Source organism: Ctenopharyngodon idella, chromosome 10, assembly GCF_019924925.1.
Source record: "Ctenopharyngodon idella isolate HZGC_01 chromosome 10, HZGC01, whole genome shotgun sequence".
In the NCBI taxonomy this organism is placed as follows: Eukaryota; Metazoa; Chordata; class Actinopteri; order Cypriniformes; family Xenocyprididae; genus Ctenopharyngodon; species Ctenopharyngodon idella.
Window position 1 is genome coordinate 4,165,696 of NC_067229.1, and position 15,906 is coordinate 4,181,601.

Genomic DNA, 15,906 nt, shown 5'->3' on the forward strand with positions numbered 1-15,906 from the left:
TTAAAAATGAAAATTATCCCATAGTTTACTCACCCTCAAGCCATTCTAGGTATATATGACAATCTTCTTTCAAGAGTTATATTAAAATGATATATATATTAAATATATTCTGGCTCTTCCAAGATGTATAATGGTAGTGAATGGGGCTCGAGATTTTGAAGTTCCAAAAAGCTTCAGAAGGCCTTTATTTACCCCCTGGAGCTGTATGGATTACTTTTATGATGGATGGATGGATGGATGGATGGATGCACTTCAAAATCTCAAGCCCCATTCTCTACAATTATAAAGCTTGGAAGAGCCAGGGTATTTTTTAATATAACTCTGATTGTGTTCATCTGAAAGAAGATAGTTATGGCTTGAGGGTGCAGAATCTTCATATATCACACCCGGTTTTTATAAAGCTCATTTCCTGATTTTGTCTGTCAGTGTGTGAGAGTCATTTTGTAGTGTTCATCAGTTTTCTGGAGTAACAGGAGAAACGCTATTCTTACTATGATATAAGATATATAAAATATCGAAATACCAATATAAAATAAAAACTTTTACAGACTAAACTTGAATGTCAGTGTTAAATATGATCATTGTGTTTCTGTCTCTGTGTCAAATGCAGTTTCTCATCATGTTTCTGTAGATTAAAGTTCAAAGCTGCTCATAGCAGAACAGGAAGAAGCTTCTCACCTACAAACTAACATAAACGCACATGCACTGAATGCCCAGTCTCACATTTAAGGTGTCTGTCCATGCAACTGATCAAACCACAAAAAAAAGAAAAAAGAAAAAAATAACTCACAGCAGGTTTCAGTTAGACTCAGAAGCTGAACTTCAGTAAACTACGAGAACATTCACATTTCAGAGTAAGTTAAAATTAGATTATTTTCATCTACTGTGTTCAAATCTGTCGCTGTTTTAGAAATCTTAATTTCAGTGATTACAATGCGAATCATCCCCAAGCAATTTCTAAAACATTTAGATCATTTTATGTATTTTTGTAGGAATTATAAACAACTAAAAAAAATCATGCAAGTTTCATATGACCAAATATCTTCATCAAATGTCACATTAAAGATCAAATTATTGATTCGCTCACATCTGTCTCTAATATATCTGACTTTCTTTTTCTTTTTTTTCCTGTTTCCGCTGCTGTTAAATGTTACAAACTGATCTCAGCATTAATCTGTCTTCCTTGAGCTGATAATACAGAAGAGGCTCTACAAGTTAGCAATCTCACCAATCTTTCAGATAAATCAGCTGACCAACTCCCTCTACTTTACATTAATTCTAAATGAATGAAAGCCCCTGTTGGGATTGTTCTCATACTGCCAAGATAAAAGACCTTGACTGGTGGCTGAAGGGGGAAGTGGTCACCTGATGTACTTATAACCACACTAACACAATTACACATGCACTAAATGCCCACTCTCACTTCAAGATGTTTGTCCAGCTCAAACCACATGTCTGAAGAAAACCGACCGCAGCAGGTTTCAGTTTGACTCAGAAGATGAACTTCAGTCAAACTAGTTCTGTGCGATCAGACACGGCTTTACCTTTGTACTTTTCCCATAGGCTATAATTGAGAACTGAATAAATATATATAATAACTTAAAAATCATTAGCTCGATTTTACCATTAAGTGTATTTCATCCAATATTCAGACAACATTCTTCTACTTTTACATATTTGTCACACTCACGTAACTGGCTTTTAAAAGTTATCAGTGTGAAATTATAAAAATACATGTTTTTCATAATGTTTTTGTTTGAAGAACAGTTAAATTCTCACTAACAGAAAGAAGAACATTTCGATATATAAATTTATGACATGTTTGTTTGTGTGTGTGTGTGTGTGTGTGTGTGTGTGTGTGTGTGTGTGTGTGTGTGTGTGTGTATTAGGAGGGTCAGACTCTGTCGGGGGAAGATTCACACACAACATTACTTCTGTTGTGTTTCTTTAGCTCAGTTGTGTTTTCATTCATAGTTTTATTAGATCAGGCGTTTCTCTGAACAGCTGAAAATGTTTCGCATGTTTTTTTTGTTCTGTTTGTGCTGTTGAAGTCTGATCGGTAAGTTATAAACATATTTGTGTCGTTTATTCACATTTCAGAGTAATAAGTTCGAATTAGATTATTTTCATCTACTGTGTTCAAATCTGTCGTTGTTTTAGAAATCTTAATTTCAGTGATTACAATGCGAATCATCCCCAAGCAATTTCTAAAACATTTAGATCATTTTATGTATTTTTGTAGGAATTATAAACAACTAAAAAATTCATGTAAATTCAATATGACCAAATGTCTACATCAAATGTCACATTAAAGATCAAATTATTGTTCATTTTTTTCCATGTCTCTGCTGCTGTTAAATGTTACAAACTGATCTCAGCATTAATCTGAAAACCTCTTCATGTTCTTCAGGTGTGTTTGAAATACAGTCAGTGTCAGTGATGGAGGGAGATTCTGTCACTCTAAACACTGATCTTACTGAAATACGTAAAAATGAAGGTATACAGTGGAAATACGGAGATGAAAACTCTCTCATCGCTAAAATCAGCATTGAGAAGGAAATCTTCTCCACATATGATGATGTTCCTGATAAGAGATTCAGAGACAGACTGAAGCTGGACAATCAAACTGGATCTCTGACCATCACAAACATCACAACTGAACATGCTGGAGTTTATCAACTAGAGATAAATGGAAAGAAACTGAGATCAAAAACATTCAGTGTTTCTGTCTATGGTGAGTAAAATGTAATTCATCCTGTGCTTGTTGCTTTTTTAGCTGTTTAAATAATGAACTGTTAATTATGTTATAGTTCAAAATTACAGTCACTGCTCATCAACACTATGAACCAAAAGTAAGACTGTTGTGTAGATTTATCAATATTTCTCTCATGTTTTTCAGCTCGTCTGCCTGTTCCTGTCATCAGCAGTAACTCTTCACAATGTTCTTCATCTTCATCATCATCAAATTGTTCATTGGTGTGTTCAGCTGTGAATGTGAGTCATGTGACTCTCTCCTGGTACAAAGGAAACAGTTTATTGTCCAGCATCAGTGTGTCTGATCTCAGCATCAGTCTCTCTCTACCTCTGGAGGTGGAATATCAGGATAAAAACACCTACAGCTGTGTGCTGAACAATCCCATCGGAAACCAGACTCAACATCTGGACATCACTCAACTCTGTCACACATGTACAGGTATGACAGCGCTGATGTATCCATTTATTTATGTAATTGTATATCACATTGATGCATTCCCTTCTTTATTTATCATTACAGAGCTGGGCACACACTCTTCTTCACACTCTTCAGTCTCTCTGATAGTGTTGATCTCTGCTGCTGCTGCTGCTGAATCTCTGTTGATTGTTGCTGCAGTCTTTGGGATCTTATGCATCTGCAGGAAATGTAGAAAAACTGATCAAGAAGGCAAGTGTCTCTTACTTCTTTTAACACATTTGACCAATAAAAATAATAATTAAAGCTGCAAGCAGCGATGAAAGGGCCCTCGCACCCGGGCTCACCGCCACCCATTGGGCTTAGGAAAACAGTGAACAGTGACCAACATGCATGTAAGCGAGTAAATACAGAAGAATTACAACAAAGTCATTTCAAAGTGCCACACTTCCTGCTGCCAACAGGTGGCGCTTTGACTGTGACTGAATTTTGCCATGTAGATGTCTTCAGGCCAGGACTATTATCAAACATGTGAAGTTTGGAGCAGATCGGACATTGTATGCCTGAGTTACAACAACTTCCTCTTTCATGGCAAAACATGAGACTTTGTCAGGCCGCCACAGACATGCCGTTCTGTGAAAGCTCAAGATCTTTGATATTTATCATTGCTAACGTCTTAAGATTAGACTGACAACATACAATATTGATCTGGTTAAATCTCTATGAGGAGTTAATCACAGTGTGAAATATGTCATTTCCTGTTGCCCACAGGTGGCGCTATAACTGTAATTGAATATTGCCATGTAGATGTCTTCAGGCCAGGACTCTAATAAAACACGTGAAGTTTGGGGCAGATCAGACACTGTATACCTGAGTTACAACAACTTCCTGTTTCATGGCGAAACATCGAAATTTGTCAGGCCGCCATGGACACACCCTTCAGCAAAGAGTCAAGATCTTCACAATTTAATGTCGCAAAGGCCTTTAGATTAGACTGACCAAATATGACGTTGATCTGATTAAAGCCCTGCAAGGAGTTCGTTAAAGTACAACGTGTGAAAATGACACAATTTTGCAAAGAAAATTAAAAATATCTTCCTGTTGGTTTTCAGATTTTGCACCAGGAGACTTTTTGTAGGCATTAGGCTTTTACATCTGTCTACCAAATTTCATACCTGTACGTGAAACGTAGTGTGAGGGGCACTTCGTTGAAATTTTGTAGGTGGCGCTATCGAGCCATTTTGCCACACCTAATTCTGAGACCCATAACAGATGTAAATTTTCACCACTTCTGATGCATGTGCAAAGTTTCATGAGTTTTCGAGCATGTTTAGGCCCTCAAAAATGCGATTCATTTGGGAGAAGCGGAATAATAATTAACGGAGCAATTCCAATAGGGTCCTCACACCATTGGTGCTCAGGCCCTAATAATACATTAATCAACTGATAGCCCATGTTATAATTTAATATAATTCATCTAGGTAACACCATTTAGTAAATGGTTACCTAAATAATGTTAGTTATTGGTTTTTGCACTGATCTGAGCAGCTCTTTATTCGTCTCGCACGCACAAAAACTGATTCTGTATTTACTGTTTTACTCTGCTAGTATGTGTGTGTGAATAAGTGATCATTTCAAAATGAATTGGGCAATATTGTTTTTAAAACTGCAGCATCAGATATATTTGTGTGTATTAACACTTTAACTGTGACAGCCCTAATAATAACAACATGTTGTAAAACAGATCTTTTGTAGTTTTGTCGGTTTAATCTCTTCCTGTTGTTCAAGCAGTTCAGATTTGTGAAGATGAGAAAACTTCTGCTGTTCTGTTTCATCATCCAACGCTCTACGAAAGAAACGCACATAAATCAGTAAGATCATTTATTACTTCTTTAAGTGTGTTTCTGTCTGTATAATGATCATCACATAGTAACTTAAGACTGTAACAGATATTTTCTTTCTTCAATGTAGAAACCATTTTACTGTTAACACTGTATTGATGATGTATCAGATATTTGAGTAAAACTCATCTAGTTGATTTTTTTCTTGTGGCTTTGAGAATCCAAAGGAATAAGATTACGTTACGGTTATATTAAGATTGATCACAGTGCATATTACATTAAGAAATAATTTGAACTGGAATACATTTTTAAAGAAACATTAAAAGAATGCAGGATATTATAAAATGATAATGAATGTAAAATGAATGAAGTGTCACAGACAGCAGGGAAAGTATTGGTCAGACCTCTGTGGTTATTTAGGCATTTACAAAATAGTACATTTTCCAATTCAGCTTGTGTTATGATTATGATTTAACATAGTTAGGCCTGTGCAGATCATGCTAATATTACTACTCTTCAATATTTGACATTGACTGTTTTTCAAAACCACTGCTATAATGACTTTTTCATTTAAAATATATCTCGCGTCATGTTTTCACAGAACGCTGAAGAGGAGAGTCACGTTGAGTATGTGTCTGTCGGCATGAGAAGATGATTCAATCTTTTTCTAAGTACCAGATCAAGTAGCAAAAAAAACAAAAAAACAAAAAAAAAACAGGATATTTTACACTTTACACTTTTTTACACTTTTCTTCCAGTTTTACTGTGAGAATAATCAGGAAATCCAAATATGAAAATATTGAGAGTGATATTCGACTGAATATGAATCTCTCATCTTTGGTTCACAAAACAAATCCATCAAAATTCAATAAAAGCACTATTTTCTCACTGTCATTTCTTGCTGTGTTTTGTCTTTGGGGCGCATAGCATGACTCCTGAGCTGCGAATATCACATGACTTGAAAAGCACAAGTCCATAATAAAAGCCTCCAAAAAGTCACTGGTGAAATACTATAAATGAATAGTTATGATTGTAGAAATAGGCATTTCACCCACATAATGGTGTAGTTATACTGTTTCTAACAGCACAGGTTAATTTAACAGAAAGTGTGCTTATTGCTACATAGAGCGCCATCTAGTGTTCAAAATAAGTGTGGAACAGGGGTGTGCCATCCAAATAATTTTTATGACAGGGGTGTCCAATCCTGCTCCCAATTAAACACACCTGAACCAGCTAATCAAGGTTTTTAGGCATACAGGAAACTTCCAGGCAGGTGTGTTGTGGCAAGTTGGAGCTAAACTCTGCAGGACAATGGCTCTCCAGGACCAAGTTTGGACACCCCTGGTTTATGACATGAAATTCATCTAAATTTAAACGATCTCATGGATGTGGTTATTGTGGTTTTCAGTCATAGTGGCACCAGCTGTAAATGCATATAGCCCGCTGTGCGCAGTTTTACTAAAGACCCCTGGGGTGGCGGTGGCACCAGGGCTTGGGCCCGTCATCGCTGCTTGCAGCTACACTATATTGCCAAAAGTATTGGGACACCCCTCCAAATCATTGAATTCAGGTGTTCCAATCACTTCCATGGCCACAGCTGTATAAAATCAAGCACCTAGGCATGCAGACTGCTTCTACAAACATTTGTGAAAGAATGGGTCGCTCTCAGGAGCTCAGTGAATTCAAGTGTGGTACCGTGATAGGTTGCCACCAGTGCAATAAGTCCATTCATGAAATTTCCTCACTACTAAATATTCCACGGTCAACTGTTAGTGGTATCATAACAAAGTGGAAGCAATTGGGAACAACAGCAACTCAGCCACGAAGTGGTAGGCCACTTAAAATCACAGAGCGGGGTCCCACAGTGCACAGAAGTCATCAACTTTCTGCAGAGTCAATAGCTACAGACCTCCAAACTTCGTCTGGCCTTCAGATTAGCTCAAGAACAGTGCGTAGAGAGCTTCATGGAATGGGTTTCCATGGCTGAGCAGCTGCATCCAAGCCTTACATCACCAAGTGCAATGCAAAGCGTCGGATGCAGTGGTGTAAAGCACGCTGCCACTGGACTCTAGAGCAGTGGAGACGTGTTCTCTGGAGTGATGAATCACACTTCTCTGTCTGGCAATCTGATGGACGAGTCTGGGTTTGGTGGTTGCCAGGAGAACGGTACTTGCCTGACTGCATTGTGCCAAGTGTAAAGTTTGGTGGAGGGGGGATTATGGTGTGGGGTTGTTTTTCAGGGGTTGGGCTTGGCCCCTTAGTTCCAGTGAAAGGAACTCTTAATGCTTCAGCATACCAAGACAATTGGACAGTTTCATGGTCCTAACTGGGAATGATGCGTTTGATTACACACAGACTAGCACCCAGTTTAAGTCCATTTTATAATAATTAATTTATAATACTTATACTTACATAATTAAGTTTCTAATCCAGTTCGTTTGGTTTCAAATAGTTCATTTTGTTATTTTCTTGCTGACTATAAAGTTTATGGTCAACGAATGGCTTTTCTGAGGTATAATGTTATGTGACATTGTTTGCAGCACTGACTGAACTGACGATTTCGGTAAGAGATCATAAAGATCCATCCAAATCCAATCATAACTATGTTAGGAAACCTTAAAACTGATGCAAACTACACACATCCATTTCATACTTATTCACAGAAATAAATATTCTCAGTGACAGCTATTTGTAGTGCATCTTACACAAATTCAGCTGTTAATGTAGAAATGAATGAATGCATGACAGTTCCATCATGTTTGGTCTCTATTTGTTTAGAATATTGCCAAAGGTATTCTGGTGGTGGTTTGGAAAGTGAGAAAGGCATTGGTAAACTTTAAAGACACTTTAAAGACTTCCAACTTTGTGCTTTATGCAAATGAGTTCCACAGGGGAAAGAAGGGTGATGCAGCAGACAAATGCACCATATTACAATCTCCTCCTCATCAGAAAGGGATAAAGGTACCCTTTCAACAGACACTCCTTGTTCTGAGTCTCTGGTTCATCCAGTGAGAGATAACAGATATGCCATTCTGAGTCTCCCATCGGGTGAGACATTAACAGATACATCGTAACAATTCTGAACCTCTGGTTCGTACAGAGAGACAACAACCGATCCCACGATCTGAGTCTACAGCTTGTGAGGCAGCAACAGATACGACCATGTTTTTGAGCCTCCAGCCTGTGAGGAAAGAGACATTAACAACATTACGTTCAGAGCCTCTGTCCAGTGAGACAGTAATGACTACAGAGAGACCTTCGTCTGCATGTTCCAGATTGTTAAGGACCTTCTGCACCTACGCCAGGGCCTCATCTGTGTGTTCCTGATTTTAGGACCCTTTGGTGCTCCAGGAGATCAGCATCCCACAGAGCTTCGTGTTCAAGGTTCTCCACCTTATCATTTTCAGAGAAACAGTTTATCTTTCCATAAGATAACGTAACTCTTCCATAGCCACACTCAACTTAATCACTTGTATTTTATGTATCTTATGCACATTATTCCTTTATCATTCATGGTATTCATTTAGTAGTTGTGTTAGTTATTCTAGTTGCTGATAATACAGAAGAGGCTCTACAAGTTAGCAATCTCACCAATCTTTCAGATAAATCAGCTGACCAACTCCCTCTACTTTACATTAATTCTAAATGAATGAAAAGCCCCTGTTGGGATTGTTCTCATACTGCCAAGATAAACGAACTTGACTGGTGCCCTGAATTAGGAGAGGGGGGGAAGTGGTCACCTGATGTACTCATAACCACACCTTAAGAGACGTGTGATCCAAAAATCACAACGTCAGCGGTGACGTGAGTACCAATCCCTATTTTACTTAGCATCCTTGGATGGGCGAAAGTAAGATCACTACACCAGTGAATTTCTAGAATGTAAAATGCTTCTTTTTTTTTTTTTTACTATGTTGATATTGTTAAAGAAAGTGATAGTGACACGTGAAGGCCAAGTGTGGTGACCCAGGAATTTGTCCTCTGCAACCCATCCAAGTTAGTGAACACACATTAGGAGTAGAGTAGTGCACACACATTGCAAACCGTGATACACACCTGGAGCATTGGGCAGCCTTTATGCTGTGGCGGTTGAGGAGCTAAGGCAGATGGCTGTATTTTATTTGTAATTTTCTTTGTTAGGTAAGTTTAACTTTTCTAAACTCCTAGTTTTAGTTTTGTTTGTTATTTTGGCCTGAATCTCCTTCCAAAGAGATGCTTCTGTGAATCTTTGTTTTGAAAAAAATAAAGTCTTACGAGTCTGAAAAAACAGTGTGGTTATTGTGAGCTGGGACAGGAGAGGAGGAATAGTCATTAAAATTTTTGTTTCCTTTTTCCTAATTTTATCTTTGTCACCGACCTCTCCAACCCTAGACTGGACAATTATTCAATTCTAAAACAAATAACTTTCAGACTAAACTTGTGAATGTCAGTATTAAATACGATCATTGTGCTTCTGCTGTTTTTCTCCCTCCGTGTAAAATCAGTTTCTCATCATGTTTTTGTTCAAAGCAGGACAAGGAGGAACTTATCACCTACAAACTAACGCAATCACATATGCACTAAATGCCCACCCTCACTTCAAGACGTTTGCCAGCTCAAACCACATTTCTGAAAAAAAACCACTGCAGCAGGTTTCAGTTTGACTCGGAAGATGAACTTCAGTCAAACTAGTTCTGTGCGATCAGACACGCCTTTACCTTTGTACTTTTCCTATAATTGAGAACTGAATATATATAATAACTGAATATATATAATAACTTAAAAATCACTAGCTCGATTTTACCATTAAGTGTATTTCATCCAATACTCAGACAACATTCTTCTACTTTTACATATTTGTCACACTCACGTAACTGGCTTTTAAAAGTTATCAGTGTGAAATTATAAAAATTAATGTTTTTCATAATGTTTTTGTTTTAAGAACAGTTAAATTCTCACTAACAGAAAGAAGAACATTTCGATATATAAATTTATGACATGTTTGTGTGTGTGTGTGTGTGTGTGTGTGTATTAGGAGGGTCAGACTCTGTTGGGGGAAGATTCACGCGCAACATTACTTCTGTTGTGTTTCTTTAGCTCAGTTGTGTTTTCATTGATAGTATTATTAGATCAGACATTTCTCTGAACAGCTGAAAATGTTTTGCATGCTTTTTTTGTTCTGTTTGTGCTGCTGGAGTCTGATCGGTAAGTTATAAACATATTCCTGTCGTTTATTCACATTTCAGAGTAATAAATTCAAATTATATTATTTTCATCTACTGTGTTCAAATCTGTCGTTGTTTTAGAAATCTTAATTTCAATGATTACAATGAAAATCATCTCCAAGCAATTTCTAAAACATTTAGATCATTTTATGTATTTTTGTAGGAATTATAAACAACTAAAAAAATAATGTAAATTCAATATGACCAAATGTCTTCATCAAATGTCGCATTAAAGATCAAATTATTGATTCGCTCACATCTGTCTCTAATATATCTGACTTTTCATTTTTTTCCATGTCTCTGCTGCTGTTAAATGTTAGAAACTGATCTCAGCATTAATCTGAAAAAACTCTTCATGTTCTTCAGGTGTGTTTGATGCTAAAACAAATGAAAAACAGTCAGTGATGGAGGGAGATTCTGTCACTCTAAACACTGATCTTACTGAAATACAGAAAGATGAAGATATACAGTGGAAATACGGAGATGAAAACTCTCTCATCGCTAAAATCAGCATTGAGAAGGAAATCTTCTCCACATATGATGATGTTCCTGATAAGAGATTCAGAGACAGACTGAAGCTGGACAATCAAACTGGATCTCTGACCATCACAAACATCACAACTGAACATGCTGGAGTTTATAAACTAGAGATAAATGGAAAGAAACTGAGATCAAAAACATTCAGTGTTTCTGTTTATGGTGAGTAAAATGTAATTCATCCTGTGCGTCTTGTTTTTTTAGCTGTTTAAATAATGAACTGGTCGTTTTGTTATAGTTCGAAATTACAGACTCACTGCTCATCAACACTGTGTAGATTTATCAATATTTCTCTCATGTTTCTCAGCTCATCTGCCTGTTCCTGTCATCAGCAGTAACTCTTCACAATGTTCTTCATCATCATCATCATCATCATCATCAAATTGTTCATTGGTGTGTTCATCTGTAAATATGAGTCATGTGACTCTCTCCTGGTACAAAGGAAACAGTTTATTGTCCAGCATCAGTGTGTCTGATCTCAGCATCAGTCTCTCTCTACCTCTGGAGGTGGAATATCAGGATAAAAACACCTACAGCTGTGTGCTGAACAATCCCATCAGCAACCAGACTCAACATCTGGACATCACTCAACTCTGTCACACATGTACAGGTATGGCAGTGCTGATAATAGCATTTTTGTACACATTCACTCACATTAATGACTGTCTCTCTTTTCCTTTCCTTCAGCTCCTCCAGTCTCAGTCTTTCTGATAGCGTTGATCTCTGCTGCTGCTGTTGCTGGATCTCTGTTGATTGTCGCTGCAGTCGAAATCTGCTGCATCTGCAGGAAATGTAGAAAAACTGATCAAGAAGGCAAGTGTTACTTACTTCTTTTAACACATTTGACCAATAATAATAATAATAATAATAATAGTAGTACACTTTAAAAATCTACTCTAAATACATGAATCAACTGATAGCCCATATTATAATTTAATATAATTCATGTAGGCAACACCATTTAGTACCTAAATAATGTTAGTTATTGGTTTTTGCACTGATCTGAGCAGCTCTTTATTCGACTCGCACGCACAAAAACTGATTCTGTATTTACTGTTTTACTCTGCTAGTATGTGTGTGTGAATAAGTGATCATTTCAAAATGAATTGGGCAATATTGTTTTTAAAACTGCAGCATCAGATATATTTGTGTGTATTAACACTTTAACTGTGACAGCCCTAATAATAACAACATGTTGTAAAACAGATCTTTTGTAGTTTTGTCGGTTTAATCTCTTCCTGTTGTTCAAGCAGTTCAGATTTGTGAAGATGAGAAAACTTCTGCTGTTCTGTTTCATCATCCAACGCTCTACGAAAGAAACGCACATAAATCAGTAAGATCATATTTACTCATATTTGGAAATTATAGGCTACACTGCATATATTAAATGGGCTTGTAATGCATTAGTCATACTGAAATAAATAAGCACAAGTAATAAAATGAATTCCAAGTATGAATAAGTAAACTTAAAAAATATACTCAAACTTAACTTTAGATACAATAAAACTTCAGGATGTTAAATAATGTATTTTTTAAATATACTTTCAGTGCATTGTTACAATGATCATTTTCAGTACACAGTAATATAATAATAATAATAAATACAATAAATAATAATAAATAACTTTTATAAAGTGTAAATAAATACACTTTTAAAAAATAAACTAAACTTACACTTCAAGTATATTTTTCTAAAATATATTTTTTAGAAAATATACTAAAGTATAATTATTTTAAAGTGTGTTAAAAGTTGTACTGTGAAAATATGATGCTAATATACTTTTTATATATTTAAAGATAGTAAATTTTTTGTTAGTATATTTGCAATGTACTATAGAAAAAGGGAATATATTAAAAATACAATAAAGTATACTTTTTTTTCACTAGGGTTAACATTGACAGTTCTGCTGTGTTTTAGCTGAGAGTTTTGTTAGCTGAAGAAAATGTTTCACATGTTTGTTTTGTTCTGTTTGTGCTGGTGGAGAGTGATTGGTGAATTTTATGGCTTAATTTCTTTCAGTTTCAGAGTAATAAAGCTGCAGCTAATTAGACTATTTTCATCTCCTACTATCTGTACCAAATGAATCCTTATTGTGGGATTTAAAGATAAAAGGGTCACACACATCTGTTGGTTCCTGTATTTCATGAACGTTTTATGTAACTCATGAACTTTTAAATGGAGGAAACTCAAAGTCTACTGTATTCTGACAAATTCATTCATGAAACTCTCCACTTCACGCTAATATTAATACAATATTGGTCAGACTTCTGTTGTTATTTAAGCATTTACAAAATTGTCAAATTTTGTCAAAACCACTGATATAATCATCTGTTGTTGTTTCGTTTTTTTAAATTTGTTGTTGTTTTGTCCAATTTTATTATATCTTGTTTGATGTGTTTACAGAAAGCTGAAGAAGAGAGTCATGTCGAGTATGTGTCTTTCAGCATGAAAAGATGATTCCTTATTTTCAGCAGGATATTTGAGTCGTTCCCTCCAGTTTGCTTTGAGAATAATCAGGAAATCCCAGCGGACAAACAGCAGGATCATTCTGACAGATTTGAAGTGTGAAATTAATGAAATGCTCTCCCTAAACTTCAACAGATTTTGCATTTTAACTCGAGGACTTTTAACAAATGATGTAAATTTTATGGCCCACTGAAGCATTTTCTTGTTTGACTCTTAATTCAGACCATGTGTGCAAAATACTCATCAAAAGAAGTCAAAGGGAACCCTGAAAACATTAAAAGACAATCTGAAATCAAACTCTGGTATTACTGTGAAATATGAAAATATTGAGTGATATTCAATGGAATATTATGACCTTATTTATAGCTACTCATGCTTTGATATGCAGTGCTAGTTTATTTCCAGCAAGAGTAGCAGAATCTTCATATATCACACCTTTTTTTTTTATAAAGCTCATTTCCTGATTTTGTCTGTCAGTGTGTGAGAGTCATTTTGTAGTGTTCATCAGTTTTCTGGAGTAACAGGAGAAACGCTATTCTTACTATGATATAAAATATATCAAATATCGAAATACCAATATAAAATAAAAACTTTTACAGACTGAACTTGTGAATGTCAGTGTTAAATATGATCATTGTGTTTCTGTCTCTGTGTCAAATGCAGTTTCTCATCATGTTTCTGTAGATTAAAGTTCAAAGCTGCTCATAGCAGAACAGGAAGAAGCTTCTCACCTACAAACTAACATAAACGCACATGCACTGAATGCCCAGTCTCACATTTAAGGTGTCTGTCCATGCAACTGATCAAACCACAAAAAAAAAAAAAAAGAAAAAGAAAAAATAACTCACAGCAGGTTTCAGTTAGACTCAGAAGCTGAACTTCAGTAAACTACGAGATCATACACGGTGTAACATTGTAATTTCCCCATACACTATAATTAAGAACTGAATAAATATACACAACCATTTTAAAATCACTAACGTTACTCTCTATTTTACCATGAAATGCAGTTTTTATATAACATACGTATATATAACGTGCATATATGTGTGTGCGTGTACATTAGGAGGGTCAGACTCCTCTGGGGGAGGATTCACATTTCTTCTGTTGTGTTTCTTTAGCTCAGTTGTGTTTTCATTGTCAGTATTATTAGATCAGACGTTTCACTGAACAGCTGGAAATGTTTAACATGTTTGTTTTGTTCTGTTTGTGCTGCTGGAGTCTGATCGGTAAGTTATAAACATATTTGTGCCATTTATTCACATTTCAGAGTAATAAACTTCAGATTTAAAATTGATTATTTTCATCTACTGTGTCTACAATGCAAATCATCCCCAAGCAATTTCTAAAACATTTAGATCATTTTATGTATTTTTGTAGGAATTATAAACAACTAAAAAATTCATGTAAATTCAATATGACCAAATATCTTCATCAAATGTCACATTAAAGATCAAATTATTGATTCTCTCACATCTGTCTCTAATATATCTGACTTTTCTTTTTCTTTTTTTCATGTCTCTGCTGCTGTTAAATGTTACAAACTGATCTCAGCATTAATCTGAAAACCTCTTCATGTTCTTCAGGTGTGTTTGAAATACAGTCAGTGTCAGTGATGGAGGGAGATTCTGTCACTCTAAACACTGATCTTATACGTAAAGATACAGATATAGAGTGGAAATATGGAAATGAAAAATCTCCCATCGCTAAAATCAGCATTGAGAAGCAAATCTTTAACACATATGATGGGAGATTCAGAGACAGACTGAAGCTGGACAATCAAACTGGATCTCTGACCATCACAAACACCACAACTGAACATGCTGGAGATTATAAACTAGAAATAAAAGGAAAGAAACTGACAACAAAAACATTCAGTGTTTCTGTTTATGGTGAGTAAAAATGTAATTCATCCTGTGCGTCTTGTTTTTTTAGCTGTTTAAATAATGAACTGGTCATTTTGTTATAGTTCGAAATTACAGACTCACTGCTCATCAACACTGTGTAGATTTATCAATATTTCTCTCATGTTTCTCAGCTCATCTGCCTGTTCCTGTCATCAGCAGTAACTCTTCACAATGTTCTTCATCATCATCATCATCAAATTGTTCATTGGTGTGTTCATCTGTGAATGTGGGTCATGTGACTCTCTCCTGGTACAAAGGAAACAGTTTATTGTCCAGCATCAGTGTGTCTGATCTCAGCATCAGTCTCTCTCTACCTCTGGAGGTGGAATATCAGGATAAAAACACCTACAGCTGTGTGCTGAACAATCCCATCAGCAACCAGACTCAACATCTGGACATCACTCAACTCTGTCACACATGTGCAGGTACGGCAGTGATGTTAATATTGATTAACTCTTAATTATACAGTGTTGATGTTTCATGTTTGTTGTAGATCAGACGGACAGATTCAGTCACACTCTTATTTTGTCCATTACAGATCAGGATCTACCTTTATTGTACATAGTGTTGATCTCTGCTGGATTTCTATCGATTGTATCTGCAGTCGGGATCTTCTGGATCTGCAGGAAACACAGAAAAACTGATCAAGAAGGCAAGTGTTACTTACTGCTTTTAATCAAGTAATAATGGATAGCCCTAAATATCATTTAATCAATAATTATTGTCATTATTTTGTAGTTAACAGTCTATAGAGGGTGTTGTTCATATAAAATTTATATGG

The 15,906-nt window shown here is 35.9% G+C and overlaps 2 protein-coding genes across 3 annotated transcripts in view; both read left to right on the forward strand.

Annotated features, from left to right (window-relative positions):
* The window catches only part of LOC127519862 (SLAM family member 5-like), a 97,840-nt gene extending 94,113 nt beyond the window's left edge, over positions 1-3,727 (forward strand). The window contains exons 1-4 of one of the 2 annotated variants that reach the window (XM_051907526.1): positions 1,830-2,059; positions 2,411-2,734; positions 2,900-3,193; positions 3,275-3,727. In XM_051907526.1, coding sequence (XP_051763486.1) covers positions 2,440-2,734; positions 2,900-3,193; positions 3,275-3,474 — 789 coding nt within the window. In that variant the 5' untranslated portion in view covers positions 1,830-2,059; positions 2,411-2,439 and the 3' untranslated portion in view covers positions 3,475-3,727. Of the gene's footprint in view, positions 1-1,829; positions 2,060-2,410; positions 2,735-2,899; positions 3,194-3,274 lie in introns of those variants that run through there. The other variant, XM_051907527.1, reaches the window with a different exon arrangement.
* Positions 1-15,906, forward strand: part of LOC127519834 (SLAM family member 5-like) — a 193,454-nt gene that overhangs the window by 158,152 nt on the left and 19,396 nt on the right. Inside the window, exon 4 of the mRNA XM_051907478.1 lies at positions 15,664-15,777. Coding sequence (XP_051763438.1) covers positions 15,664-15,777 — 114 coding nt within the window. The remainder of the gene's footprint in view (positions 1-15,663; positions 15,778-15,906) is intronic.